The sequence below is a fragment of the Heloderma suspectum genome, chromosome 2 (genome assembly GCF_057233095.1).
Source record: "Heloderma suspectum isolate Gila_16-S chromosome 2, 16-S_ref, whole genome shotgun sequence".
NCBI classification, from domain to species: Eukaryota; Metazoa; Chordata; class Lepidosauria; order Squamata; family Helodermatidae; genus Heloderma; species Heloderma suspectum.
The window spans coordinates 100,262,528-100,277,823 of record NC_139459.1 but is presented as its reverse complement, the minus strand read 5'-3'; the positions used below and the strand labels follow the sequence as shown (position 1 = coordinate 100,277,823).

General features: G+C 45.2%; 1 protein-coding gene across 3 annotated transcripts in view; it reads right to left on the bottom strand.

Moving 5' to 3' along the window:
- LOC146352539 (uncharacterized) overlaps positions 1-15,296 on the bottom strand; it is a 62,097-nt gene that overhangs the window by 26,375 nt on the left and 20,426 nt on the right. Inside the window, exons 1-2 of one of the 3 annotated variants that reach the window (XM_084834293.1) lie at positions 11,355-11,516; positions 10,333-10,440 (exon numbers count right to left, since the gene is read on the bottom strand). The exons of 1 other annotated variant lie outside the window; for it this stretch is intronic. In XM_084834293.1, coding sequence (XP_084690419.1) covers positions 10,333-10,438 — 106 coding nt within the window. In that variant the 5' untranslated portion in view covers positions 10,439-10,440; positions 11,355-11,516. Of the gene's footprint in view, positions 1-10,332; positions 10,441-11,354; positions 11,517-15,296 lie in introns of those variants that run through there. One more of the 3 variants, XM_084834291.1, reaches the window with a different exon arrangement.

Below are 15,296 nucleotides of genomic sequence, written 5' to 3'. Positions count from 1 at the left end.
CCTCAAAGGTGATATCTGGACTTCAACTTGTGCTTAGATTTAGACAAGAAAAGAACCACATCCTCTTCCTGCTCCACTGCAAGTGAGAAAGACCAATTTGTACACATTTGGACAATATCTGTATTAAAAGCATAAGCATACCAGAACGTCCCCCGTTAAAAAGTATTCTTCAAGTAATTTTCAAATAGAATATTTACAAAAAACATTTAAAAACCTTGTCCTGCATTGTACTTGTGGTGTTGAAGCCTCATCACTAGGGATGGACGAAAATCCCTTACCTGGTCCCGCAGCTTGCTTCGTGGTGGTGGGGAGGTGCTCCGTTCCTCCCCCCGAAATTCTTGGTGGGGGGGGAGGCTCCCCATCCCTCCCCGCCGAAACTCTGGCCGTGGGGAGGCACCCCATCCCTCTGGCCAAAATTCTGTCCGGGGGGGAGGCGCCCCTTCCCTCCGGCCGCGAATCCTCTGCTCCTGTCGGGTCGCAAATGGCGGCAGCCATAGCCGCCGCCGTTTGCGTCCCTGCAGTCAGCCATGATAGGCTATGTAAATGTTTACGTAGCCTATCACGGCTGACTTTGGGGGGAAAAAAAAGCGCGTAAACAAATGGTGGCGCCCATGGGTGCCACCATTTGCGTTCCTTATTTGGGTACGTGTAGTCTACGTAGACATTTACATAGACTACGGCGAAAATAAGGGCAACGCAAATAGCGCTGCCATTTGCATACGCGCTTCCCCCCCCCCCCAAAGTCAGCCGTGATAGGCTACGCAAACATTTACGTAGCCTATCACGGTGTTTTTTGAAAATCTAGCCATGATAGGCTATGTAAAGATTTACATAGCCTATCACGTTTGTTGTTGTTGTTTTTTACACTTGGAAATGGTGGTGGCGGCGGCAGCCAGTCGGAAGACCGGCCGCCGCCACCGCCGCCACCGGGACCCGCCGCCGCCAGGGACATTTGACCAAGGTAAGTCCCATCCCGGTGGGGGGGGGGGACTGTTTCTCCACCATTGGCATTCGGCCTCCCGGAGATTCGTGGAGAAATTCTCCGACATCCCTAATCACAAACAGGAAGGAGGTGGGGGAGAGGGAGACCCACGGAGGGAAGAAGGCGGTGTGAGAGAGATAGAAAGAGACAGGCATGGGGGACATGGGCAAGAAGGTGGTAAGAGAGGGAGAGAAAGGCTGGGATGGCCAGAGACAGGTCAGAAGATGGCAGGTAAGACTACAGTTGGCCAAAGAGGAAACAATGGGTAAGAAATCAGAGGAGAGAAGAGAAAGAGATGAGTGAGAATGTGGTACGAAAGACAGACATGCCAGAGAGGCAGAGAGAAAAGACAAATGGGCCATAGAGAAAGAGACAGACTGACGGTTAATAGGGATGAGAGAATCAGTGAGCCTCAAGCTCATTGAGGTTCTCCAAGTTCCACCTTGAAGCTCGGTCTGCCTTGTTCCCATTCCTGTATATGCGCTTTTGTTGTTGTTTGAATATGAAAAGTGCACAATTAGGTGCACATTTTTAAAGTGTGCTCCCAAATGTGTACTTTCCCCCACTGACTAAAGCAAGAAAATGCATTTTTTTCAAAATGCACATTTGTAGAGTGTGCATTTTTCTAATGAATACATTTTGTGATTGCAAGCTCAGGAATATGCCAGGTTTGCTCAAAAAATGTGCTCACACTTGGGGGGAAGTGGTGAATGGGACAAGTTCTAATGTTTAACGAACTGAAACAATATTCTTGTACAACCCTAATGGCTAAGAAGGCTTACAAGAGCAACAGTGAAATGCCAAGCGAAAGAAAGAGGAGGTTGGGTGAGAGACAGAGACCAATAAGAAGATGGTGCGTATCAGCAGCGTATGAGAGACGCAAAGAGAGCGGTTTTCCCCTGGTTCTCTGATTAGGTACCTAGGTAGTGTGAAAAGTTGTTTCTGTGGGGAATTATTAGCCAAAATATTGACTGCAGTTCTCTAGGGCTGTTCTACAGTTAAATTCCTGGTGGAGACATTTTGGCAAAGAGGGAGTTATCACAGGATTGCACCACTGCCTCCAAATAGATTCAGGCATGCAGCTAAACTCCCTTATTATCTTTCTCATGAAGCTCTCACAGCACTGATGAGTTTCACATGGGAAGAGAAATTGCAGTCGTGATTTATTGTTGTTAGAAATACTTGCTCTTAATACTGACAGACTAACAGAAGAAACATAACTATTCCGCCACCAAATATGCCACAATAATAGCTTTCTCTGTTACCACATGAATGTAAGAGATCTTCCCTTCCCATAAATCTAAAAACATGAAAACAAAAGGGAAATCCTCATGCTAGTCTCAGTATTAACATCTAGCTTCACTTTGTGCTGTTCATTCACAAGTGCTGTAACCGTGATCCATTAGGCATAGCTGGGCATCTGCCAAGGGCCCACTTCCTAGCAGGGGCGCATGGACAAAAGCCCCCTGGAGTTGCTCCTCCTCTTCACCATTGCAACCTGCTTGTTCACCTGCCTCTCGCTCTGGTGGTGAGAAGGAGGAGCAGTAGATGCCCCTGCCCACTTGCTCGCTGGCTCTCTGCCTGTCAAGCGAGCAAGTGGTAGCAAAGAGGAGAACGAGGATGAGCAGCAGGAGCAGGAGCAGCTAATGACAATGGAAGTGAGAAGGTAGACTCACGGAGGGAGTGGACCCACTGAGGGTGTCTTACCCAAGGGCTCTCCAAAACCTGCAGCCAGCACTGTCCAGCGCGGTTTTAAATGGCCACCAAGCTCCTTTCCTGTCTGCTTGTCTCCCTCATCTCCAGCAGTCTTGTTTGCCCAAGGGAGTCAGAGATGGGAAACTGAGCTTCATTCTCCCCATCCCTCTCTGCTCAATCCTTCCATTCTCCTGCGTCCCAGTGACAGAGATTATGAGGTCAGGCTCCCATCCCTGAACTAGACCCAAGATTGATTCTAAACCGCACACAACTGGAACACACGAGTGTAAATTACATATATAATATTATTGTTTTATAAGGGGACAGAAGAGCACGTATACAAAAAGAACCACAAGAGTAACAGCACAGTGCAAGGAAGAGAATTATAAAAAATGTAGATGAAATTGGCTAAGTGCTACAAGGACAAACAGTAATTAATTGCACCTGGAAGAACTGTCCAGGAGGTTGTGGCCTTCTGTTTTTACAGGAATCATTTTTCTAATTGTTCAACTAAACACGGAACAATATATGTCATCATTTGTCCTTGTGAACACTTATATGTAGGCAAGACCTTATGCAGTATTCATCCACGGATAGTGGAACACCATTCTAAAATCAAAAATAGTATTTTAGATGCACCTTTGGTTCAACATTTTTATGACCAGGGTCACAATCATAAGGAGCTGAGGTTTTTGGTCATTGACAGGATTTATGCCCACAAATATAACTGGTGCAATATGATAATTTACTTCTGCAAAAATAAGCAGAATGGATCTTTAAACTAAATACTGTTTAGCCTCATGGTTTGAACTTGATTTGGGAGTTAACGTCTTTCCTGTCCAATGAGCAGTATCGATATATTTTTCAAATTATTAAGTGGAGGGAGCAATGGCTGCTAGACAGCAGCTAGATGGCCATAGGATATCTGGTTTTCTGGGAGCCGACCTCAGAGCCCATGCTCCGAGGTCAGTTCCTGGAGAACTGACCTCCTCCCATTTCCGCACTGCCTCCGAGGCAGCACGGAACAGCCCCATCCTCCGCACTAGCAAGAGGAGTGAGGAGCAGCCAAAAAAGGGCGTTCCAGGAGGCATTCCAGGGTGGGGAGGACAGAAATGCCTGTATGACACATTCAATGTGTTGTACACTGGCTTCCTGCACCACTCAGCTCTCCTGCAGCTAGACAGCTGCAATTGGCTGTCTAGCCGTAAATGCAGGGCAGGAGAAGTACAGAGGGAACGATCCCCTCCGTGCTTCTCCTGCCCTGCATTGGATAGGCGATCGCCTCCGAGTTCAGAGGCGGCCCCCTATCTGAATAGGATTGTGCCCTAACAGTTCTTTTCTGTGGGCAATACACCCCTGGTTAAATGAGCATTACGTATCTAGGTTGTATTATCAAGATAACAATTCTTTACTGAGGGCAATATGCTGGTGATTGTACTTTTGGTTGAATCCCATGTAAAATTGATACATTCTAATGCAAAATTGTACTATGAATATGGGTTTGTACATTGCTTACTTGAGCCATTTGAACTCTGAGTTATTTAGGATAAACATGTACAATTTCAGCGATAATTTTTGTATTTTGCATTGTTTGTATTAATTGTTTGCGTTATTATTTTTTTTTATTTGTATCACTGCATCTCCCAGTAGTGATCTTGTGTGCCGGCAATCTTTTTTGTCATTGAATAATTGAGTAAGTATGCCCTTAAGAGAATATTGCATCTGTCTAGTATATATGCCTTTAAGACAACTGTATATATTGTAAGGGCTGGGCTACCACACCTGCCTAAACTCACTGCCGTAGAAGCCTCCTTATCTTGGTTGCGTCAGGAACGTGAGATTTGGATATTTGTTTATATTTGTTTATTTTATTTGTTTATTTATTGAATTTCTTAATCGCCCATCTAAAACAATAAAATTCTACTTTAAAACATCATATTTCTAAAAATAGCCTAACCCACCCCAAATGCCTGCCTGAACAGCCATGTTTTTAATGCGTGGCGGAAGCTCATTAAACAGGGGGCATGGTGGAGTTCCCTAGGGAGGGAGTTCCACAGAGTGGGGGCCACCACAGAGAAGGCCCTCTCCCTCATCCTCACCAGCCAAGCTGTCCTGGCTGATGGGACAGAGAGAAGGCCATCCGAGGCTGATCTTGTTAAGCAGTCTGTCTGGTGTTGCTGGAGGCTTTCCTTAAGATAGGCTGGGCCAGAACCATATAGGGTTTTAAAGGTCAAAACCAACACCTTGAATTTGGCTCTGAAAACAACTGGTAACCAGTGCAACTCCTTCAGCACCGGAGTGATGTGATCACGCCGGCGGCTGCCTTTAATCAGGGAAATCATAATATAATATATATCATATATTTCTCTAACTGTTAAATATTTTTGTCTAATTTCATATAGTGTTAAGTTATTTTTGTTTTTTAGTCAGCATGCTTTGGAAGAACTGGGTGACAATTGGATGCAAAGTCTTCCATTGGATAAACAATGCTTCAGTTGGTTATAGAGATTATCTCACTGCCATGTCTTTATCTCAGCCATGGCGGTGAGTTTATTATGACTATTAGGTCCATCCAGATTGCAACACCATTAAGTATTGATGTGCAAGCTCAAATGAGGATAATTATATTATTTACAGTGCATATGGTACTGATATGAATATGTGATGTCTTCATTTTTCGTTTGTATGATTTTTACTTCTGAGGAAGCCTGCTGCGAAACATCCAGATTCCTGTAAAAACACAAGGCTCCACGTTCCACAGGACAGTTCTTCCAGCTGCAAGTAATTACTGTTTGTTCTTGTTGCACTTACTTAGCCAGTTTCATTTACGTTTTTTTTTAATAATTCTGTTTCTTGTATTGTGCTGTCACTCTTGTGGTCCTTGTATGCATACTGTTTTTGTCCCCTTATAAAACAATAATATTATATAATTTACACTTGTGTGTTCCAGTTGTGTGCGGTTTAGCATTCTTGGGTCTAGTTTTGTTACAAGTGGTGCCCTTGGTATTAGTCGTCCCATAACTGAACACCAGGGTCTTATTCCAGGCAAAGACCCCACTACCTGGGGAGAAGGCAAGCTGGATGGGAGCTTGGACATTCCTATCCATTCAGGTATGACCTAAATCATATCCCTTATGAATATACAGAGGTGATGAATAGATTTAATGGATTAGACCTGATAGACAGAATGCCTGAGGAACTATGGACAGAAGTCTGTAACATTGTTCAGGAGGCAGCAGCAACGAAATCCATCCCAAAGAAAAAGAAATGCAAGAAAGCAAAGTGGCTGTCTGATGAGGCTTTACAAGTAGCTGAGGAAAGAAGGGAAGCGAAAAGCAAGGGAGAAAGGGGAAGATATATCCAACTGAATGCAGAGTTCCAGAGAATAGCAAGGAGAGACAAGAAGGCCTTCTTAAATGAACAATGCAAAGAAATCAAGGAAAACAATAGAATGGGAAAGACTAGAGATCTCTTCAAGAAAATCGGAGATCTCAAGGGAACGTTTTGTGCAAAGATGGGCATGATTAAGGACAAAGAAGGCAGGGACCTAACAGAAGCAGATGAGATTAAAAAGAGGTGGAAAGAATACACAGAAGAACTATACAGGAAAGATCTTAATGTCCCTGATAGCCTTGAGAGTGCGGTCACTGAACTTGAGCCGGATATCCTAGAGAGTGAAGTCAAGTGGGCCTTGGGAAGCATGAGTAACATAAGCATGAGTAGCATAAGAAAGCTAGCGGAGATGACAGTATTCCAGCTGAGCTATTTAAAATCCTAAAAGATGATGCTGTTAAAGTGCTGCACTCAATATGCCAGCACATTTGGAACACTCAACAGTGGCCACAAGACTGGAAAAGGTCAGTTTACATTCCAATTCCAAAGAAGGGCAATGCCAAAGAGTGTTCAAACTACCATACAATTGCGCTCATTTTACATGCCAGCAAGGTTATGCTCAAAATCCTACAAGCTAGGCTTCAGCAGCATGTGAACCGAGAACTACTGGAAGTACAAGCTGGGTTTCGAAGAGGCAGAGGAACTAGAGATCAAATCGCCAACATTCGCTGGATCATGGAGAAAGCAAGAGAATTCCAGAAAAACATCTATTTCTGCTTCATTGACTATGCTAAAGCCTTTGATTGTGTGGATCACAACAAACTGTGGGAAATTCTTAAAGAGATGGGAGTACCAGACCACCTTACCTGTCTCCTGAGAAACCTGTACGAGGGTCAAGAAGCAACAGTAAGAACCGGACATGGAACAACCGATTGGTTCAAAATTGGGAAAGGAGTATGACAAGGCTGTATATTGTCGCCCTGCTTATTTAACTTATATGTAGGGATGGCAGAGAATTCCTCCACGGATTCCAGTGAGGCCAGATTCTTTAGAATCTGGCCCCCCAGAATCCGTGGCAGAATGGCCTCCTGCCCCCCCCCACGGAATCTCCCGGGACAGCACTTACCTGGGACGGATGTGGCAGATGTGGCAGCGGTGGCGGCAGCCGGGCTGTTGAGGCCGCCATTGGCATCTTTGCATAAATATTTAAATATTTATGTAGGCCAGAACGGAGAAAAATAAAGGAACGTAAATAGCGTCCACTATGCTGTTTGCGTTCCCCTTTTTTCCCGCCGTTTTATCTTACGCAAATATTTACGTAAGATAAGTCGGCAAAAAATAGGGAACGCAAATGGTGGCCGCCGTAGCCGCCGCCATTTGCGTACGCTGCATGTTTTTTGTTTTTGACGTTAGCCATGATAGGCTACGTAAATTTTTATGTAGCCTATCACGGCTGTCTAGCTGGACGCAAATGGCGGCCGCTATGGCAGCCGCCATTTGCATCCGCACCAGGTCATCCACAGCCAGAAATCCGGCTGCGGACAGCCCTGGCCGGCTGCTCCACGGCCTGGCTGCAGAGCGGAGCCGGCCATCAAGGATTCCAGGGGGGAGGACCGTATCACCTCCCCCCACATCGAGGATTCCGCGGGGAGGGACGGAGCAAAGGTAAGTGAGTTTCGTACATCCCTAGAAATCAGTCAATCCTAAAGGAAATCAACCCTGACTGCTCATTGGAAGGACAGATACTGAAGCTGAAGCTCAAATATTTTGGCCACCTAATGCGGAGAGAAAATTCCCTGGAAAAGACCCTGATGCTGGGAAAGATTGAAGGCAAAAAGGGAAGGGGATGGCAGAGGAGGAAAAGGCTGGATAGCATCACTGATGCAATGAATATGAACTTGAGCACACTCCGGGAGAGAGCGGAGGACAGGAAGGCCTGGCGTGCTATGGTCCATAGGGTCACAAAGAGTCGGACACGACTTAACGACTGAACAACAACAACAATCCATCTTGCCTCTCCAGGCATGGCCAGTAGCTTGGGATGTGCATACAAGCAAACAGGCCAAAAAAATAAGCAAAACTGGAGTTCGTCAAAGTCCTCCAAATGCCAGAGAGTTCCGTCTCATTATTTATTATTATTTATGTATTGCATTTATATCCCGCCTTTTTCCTTTTGCAAGGAACCCAAGGTGGCTTACATTATCTTCCACTCCATTTTAGCCTCACAACAACCACCCTGTGAGGTGGGTTGGGCTGAGAGTCTGTGACTGGCCCAAAGCCACTCAGTGAGCTTCCATGGCCGAGTGGGGGCTAGAACCCGGATCTCCCGGCTCCCAATCCAACACTCTAGCCACTAAACCACGCTGTCTCATGTCAGTATCAGATTGTAATCTTTGTTTTTTTGCATGAAAATGTGTGTGTATTTTCATGCAGATTTTTCCAAATTTACACATCAATTGTGTGCATCTTTGAAATGCACACATTCTTCTTCCAGTGATTAAAGCGTGTTTGTGTGCATTTTTTTCAAAAGTATGCATTTTTCATGCATATTTTTCAAATGTATGCATGCTGTAGAACATATTTTTTTGGGGGGGGGGTCTGCGAATCACGTTGCAAACTCAGAAATGTACAGGTTTTACCACAGATCGCATTCGAATTCACAGTAAATCCAGAAGGTGTGAACTGGGTAAATCCTGATAAAAAATGAGCTGAAACTAATTTCACATACATTCCTAGCAGCAACATAAGTAGGCAGCAGTTGCAGGCTGGATACAGACACTGGCAGTGGATGCCTCAGGGCTGAACTAAATGGTCTTCAAATCACGCATAGTACAGCTATGCATAATTGGGTGGTTTACTTCAGTGTAAGTGCATGCAGCCCCAATTTGGATCGGGACCATGGCACTCCTGGAAAAAAAGGGGGGGGGAATTTAAGTCCCACAATGAAGATCTTTTTCTTCTTTTAACATCTCCCCCACAGGGGGTGGAATTTCGGCACAAAAACAAGAAGGGAGAAAGCTTAAATCCCGCCCGCTCCTGGAGCACCACATTCCAGATCTCAACTGGGGTCCCATGTGCTTACCCTGGCCTGAGGTAAATAATCCAATCATGCATAGCTCTGCTATGTGTGATTTGAAGAACGTTTAGTTTGGCCCTCAGAGGGCCTGGCAGGAGAGACTATGCTTTAGCTTCCATAGTGGCCATTTCTCCCATGTATTTTTTGTGCATTGGTGTTCGCTATCTTTGCTTCAGTTTTTACCCCATCTTAATGTTTGTCTCTTTCTGTGCCCCCATATGTGTTCTTTGTGTGTTTATTCCTCTGCTCTCCCTTTGCCCTATATATGCTTCTTTCTGTACCCTTTATGCCCTGTGTGTGGGTGAAGACACAACTAGACCATAATAACAAAATTGGGCCATGCATTCTCAAATGTGGTGGGTCAGTAACTCCTAGACCCACCAAGGAGCCTCATCACACAATCTCCTTATTTTGGTCTTTCTGCTAACTATGAACAAACATGCAGATATGTACAGAAACTGTAATACTTATTTGCGTTATGCTCATTGGGTTGTATCCAATGTTAGTCCAACTTAGAGTAGACCCACTGTTACAAAAAATGTGTTCTTTTCCCTGGTAGACTTTCCAATTTGTTTACCAAGAACGAGAGGAGGCAGAGATCTGGTCCAACACGATTTTATTCTGCAGAATAAGGCAACCCTTGGGGCTAACGCTCCAACAAAGGTTACAATCAAGTGATGTGATTCAAAAGTTTATATAGGCAAGACCTTTGGGGCTGTCTTACGCTTGCGCTGTACTAATCTCTTTGTCTAGCTGACAGGGAAACAGAAGACAGGCAGCACCTTTGACATATCTAGGCATGCGCAGAGAGGTAGCCTTGTACTCTAGTAAACACATTCTTGGCATTCCTGAGTCTCTGATAAGGCGCTGTGTCTTTGTTTAGCATGGCAGTCTCACACTGAGGTAAAACAGACATAGCCTAGCTTATAAAATCATGGGATAACAGACATACTACAACTGAAATTTCTATAACACCACTGAACTGAATGTGACTTCAGTGAGTCACTTTTCATTTCAATGGGTCTGCTCGAAGTTGGACTATCATTGGATACAGCCCATTAGCTCTGATCTAAGCACATTTACCTAGGTAAGTCCTGTTGAACTCAGTGTCAAAATACATATGTTTAGGGCTATGTTATAAAAGTTTAGAGCTGAGCAAGGAGTCTAAGTCTTCACAGTTTTCTTATGATCATTTTGTAATTCTGAACTATCAATGATATTTGAAGAGAAACTGGGTTAATTTTACCTGTTTTGCTTTGGCTTTCAGCAGCAGGGAAGACAGAATTACTTTTTTTCTTCCAAAGCCAGGACTGTGATGACATGGGGATATTTTCTTCACATGCAAGATACATGACTGGATGGAAATAAAATACCAACACTACTTTGAAAACCATTCATTCATTTATACAATCCCTATTTATCATGAGTTCCATTTGAATTACTACTAAGTAAGACAGCCCATCTGGCTAGTTAAATTGATTGATATAGACAAACTGCCTATATGCTGATTTGTAATTAATTCAGAATAACTGGATTAATTTACTGCACATCTGCTTGATGTCTGAAAGGTTCACTCAGTTATTAAATTGTCCAGGCTCTACTAGATCCCTCAAAGGCTTCCAGGTTCTGACATAAGGCAATAACAACATCACAGGCACGTGCCTTAATTTGGGGTTTAACAGCACATATTGCACTTCCTAGTCGCCTCCACCCCACGTTGTTTCACTTTCTGCAGGTAAAAGGGACAGTCAGGAAAGCCTGATTCTGTCAATGCTGGAGGCACAATGAAGGCCTTTAAGAATCTGTGAAGCCTCTGACCCTGAAAGAAATACATTAGAAGCCTGCTGTGACAATTGCAAGGCACTCTGAGGACGAAGTAGTTTATATCTGCTCTTATCTTGACATTTCTGTTACAGCAGTTCTTATGGAGGCATCCAGAGCACTATCTAGTCTGCTTTTGTGGGATCAGTATCAGGGCTTGCAGCCTGGAATATATACGTGCACATGCAGGTCATCTAGGCAAGCTAGGAATCCTGGGAAGACGCTGCACTTCCCTGGATGCTCCATGCATGCAATGGCACCATGAGGGCAGGACTTGGGGGCGGAAGTCTGGAGATCTGCTCTGCAGAGTAAATAAGTAAATGGGGGACCAAAGCAGGGTTTTAAAAAAATGGCCTGGAGGAGGAACATGCAGGGATGGAGGAATTGGGAAGTCCAATTACGGGAGAGCTGGCAGGAGAGCAGACTGTCTGCCAAGTGTGAACTTGCCTTTGTGTTTGTACTTGCTGAAGAAGCTGCTTCCTGCTGTTGCTGGCTGTCCGCTCTCCTGACCGAGAGTAGTTACGTAGGAGGAAGTGGGGACAGTGTTATCTGCTTAAGTGGGTCCCTGCAGTATCCACTCCTGTGCCAACAGCCACTCTTCTCCCTCTCTTGTTTTCTTCCCACAAATGTACCGGGGGTGGGGGGTGCAACCAAGGCTGCAATATTCTGTGCACTTCCTTATGAGTAAGTCCATTGACTTTGGCAAATTTATTGCTGAGTAAACATGCATAAGCACCAGTTGCAGGCCCGCTATCTCATGCATAAAGAATGCTTAAAAAACAACAAAAAAACACCTCGCCTCCTGACTCTCCCTTATTTCCATAGCTATTACTCACTTGCCAAACCCTGACCTTTTCTTCTCCAGCATCCTCTCCTCTCCCAAGCCTAGAGGCAGACAAGGAATGCTATTCAGGAAAGCCCTGAGACACAGTGATTGTTTAAAAAAATGATTGTATTATTAGCACAGTGCCTAAAACTGTTCTTAGATAAACTACAGCCACCTAAGTGGGCTTAGAGAATAGCTTGGCCTGACTGTCTAGGGTAGCCTTCCCTAACCTGGTGTCCCCCAAATGTTTAGGACATCTCCCAGCATTCTTGAACATTGGCCATGCTGGCTGGGGAGTTGAAGTCCAAACCAATTGAAGGGCAGTAGGTTGGGGAAGGTTGGTCTATGTGCTGGCCAATTGAAGTTCCGACATGGCCAGGTGATTTTTCATTTGTTTGTGAGTCTTTTTAAACCTCCCTTTTTATATAAATATGTAACATTTACTACTGTCTACAAACTAGCATGGCCAAACTTTGTTTGTTGGTACAGGAGAAAATCCTCAAACCTTGCTAAATCAAGTAAACATTCAAGTAAGTTCTTAGCTGCTTTTCTGAAAATGGGTCTTAGATGTGTTGGGTTTTTATTTAAATTTTATTTGTCCTTTTTTAGAAACAGTTCTACACTGGCTGTTACCTATATTGTACAGCATTTGGGGCAGTATCCAACAGGGCATTTATGCCCCCGCTTAATTCCTTCCGCCATTGCTGATTCCCTTCTGCAAATGGTGTCTACTGCTTGCAGAACTGAGATTTAGTACTTCCAGGGGAACTGGAAATGAGTGGAAAAGCTCTTTTCTGGAATGGGGCAGGGTGGCGGTGCTCACATACGGGAGCTTTGCTAACCTGTCCCCAACCAGAAACTAGCGTTTCCATTTGTTTTGGGGCTTGCTCCAGGAAGCATTACATCTCTGTTGCATAGGGTTGTCTGTCATGGGGAAATCTGGCCCTTGTTAGGCCCAGCGGATCTCCAGGATGGACCTGGCTCAGCTTGCATTGCGAGCTGAGCCATGTGAGAGTTCCCAAACCCCGGGAATGTTGCTGAGGGGTTTTTTTTGCACAAAATCGTGGTCTGATTTGTGCAAAACAGCGGCCATAAATAGCACCATTTGCACAATATTACACCATTTGTGGCCACAATTTTGTGCAAATTCTGCTATTTACAGCTGCCATTTTGCACAACTGGCAATTTGCACACCCACCCACCCACCCACCCCCTGCCAAAAAATCCTTAAGTTGGCCAAGCTGGGCCAACTCGCAGATGATTGAGCTGGAGTTTGGGGGGCCAAGCTGGCCAAAACTGGCTGAGCTCTCCACCCCTCAAATGGATTCCTCCTCCGACATCCCTACCGTTGCGCAAGTGGTGGGTCCCACTTGTCCAACGGAATTGGCAGGATGCATCACTTGTGCAACAGAATTGCCAGGGTATGAGAATCAGCAGGGATGGAAGTGCCCGGATGGATACTACCCTCTGCATTAAAATTTGCTCATGGTACTGAAAATAAGGATATCTCATTCTTACGCTCACAACAGCCTTGTAAGATAGGCAGTGGAGGCTAGTGGATCTGATGTTAGTGGGGTGGTGAATTCGTGATAGGGATGGTGCAGGCATCCGGGAAGGGGGTAGAGTCCAATGGACTCCTCGCTGGTCACTCCTCCAGACTCCGTTTGCTGAGCTGCCCCTGCTGCCCGCCCCTGCTCTCTGCACTGCACAAGCTGTTGGAAGACTTGGCGAGCAGCTGACGAGCAGCATTGCAGGATCGCCCATGCCCCTAGAGAGCCGCGATTCTGTGCAAAATGGCGGCTATTCCCCACTCTGCATAAGACCTCTTTTATGGAAATAGCGTCCAATTTTGCTGCTTCTCTGATGCTTGTGTAACTTCACTGTATCTGGGCCGCGCAATCAGGGAATCACGATCCTTCTCTGATGCATGTGTTACTTTGGAGTTTCTCTGATACAAGTGTAACTTCGCACTTCTCTGATGCTTGTGTTACTGCAGCTTGAAAAGTGCAGATAAAGGAGAAAAGGGTGTAGGAGCTATAATTCCCTGACAGTTTGCTGGAATGGGGCAAAATTGCACAGGTGGAGTGCCCTCCTGAGGAGCCTTCAGATGCTGTAGTGGATAACTGTGCAGTTTTGCTTCATGAAAAACTGCATATAATAGGAAAAAGGGGGTGGGAGCTATAACTCTTTGACAATTTGCTTGAATGGGGCGATATTGCACAGGTGGGGTACCCTCAGGGCGATCTTCCAAGTGCTGTACTAGATAACTGCACAGTTCTAGTTTTTCATGAAAAAGTGAGCATTTTCCCCCCTATCCCCCTATTTGGCAGTTACCTCTGTTCCACTTATTTATTTATTTTTGCACATTTTTAACTGCATGCATTTTCTGAGTTAAAAAGAGGGATCTTCCTCTCTACTCTTTACTTTGCCATTACAGAACTGCACATTAGTACTTTACTGCGGTAGCAATCGCACATTCACGGGAGGCTGTGACAGCAGGGAATTGCAAGCAGGGAGAAGTGGCCAGAAAAGGAGAAAGAGGGTGGGAGCTATAAATCCCTGACTGTTTGCTGGAAAGGGGTGAAATTGCACTGGTGGAGTGCTCTCATGGGGCATCTTCAGATGCTGTTGGGGATCATTGTGGATTTTAGCTTCTTCACTGAAAAGTGAGCAGCTCTTCCCCTATTGCCCCCATTTTCCCCTATTCCCAATCATTTTGTGCATAATCGAGGCTCACCTTGCTACAGGGATGCTCTCATCGGCTGCTCTCTGAACCCTCCAGCAACGTAACGTGGCAAGTGGGGGCAGAGGTGGCTCAGCAAGCGACTGATGGGCACAGACAGAGGTGTCCTAATTCGCAAAGCACCTTGGATAGCTCCTTTAGAGTTCTGAGTTGTTCTCATAGAAACCTAGAGCAGATTCACCACCCCACTGACATCGAAGGCACCAGCCTCCACTGAAAATAGGTTAGGCTGAAAGAGAGAGTGAGAGAGAGATGAGATAGCCTTACAGTAGTGTATGACTCAATGAAAAATGTGGGGTGGAAAGGAGACATGACTGTATGCGTGAGAGAGGATAAGTCAGGTTGGACAATACTTTTTTAGTTTTAACGAATGATCAAAGCTTGACTGCAATGAGAACTCTGCAGGATCAGGAACCCTGATAAGGCAAGGTCCATGAGTGTGTTCTACTCATGTTCAAGCAAATGCAAGTAGAACTCCTGTTCAAACCTTGCTGGCTGAACACAGCAAGGTGTGAACTGAAGGGGGCAGCATACAGATACAGGGTGCGGGACCAGTATACAGGGCCCCCTCCCAGTATACTTTGAACCCTCATGCATTCAAACATCTGAATAAGCTCCTGACGGTTACAGTTCTACTGCCAGGCAGATGCCATAGCCTGTGGCTTTTTAGACTTGTATGAGATAGATGCATACATAGTACCCAGCTTCCCTGGGATGGAAGTGAAATCCAGGATTTGGGCACAGCTACAATTGGGTAGAGGTGTGTCCATTCTGAAAATGTAGGAAAATTCATACTCTTTCTAACTCAAGTCTTTTTTCA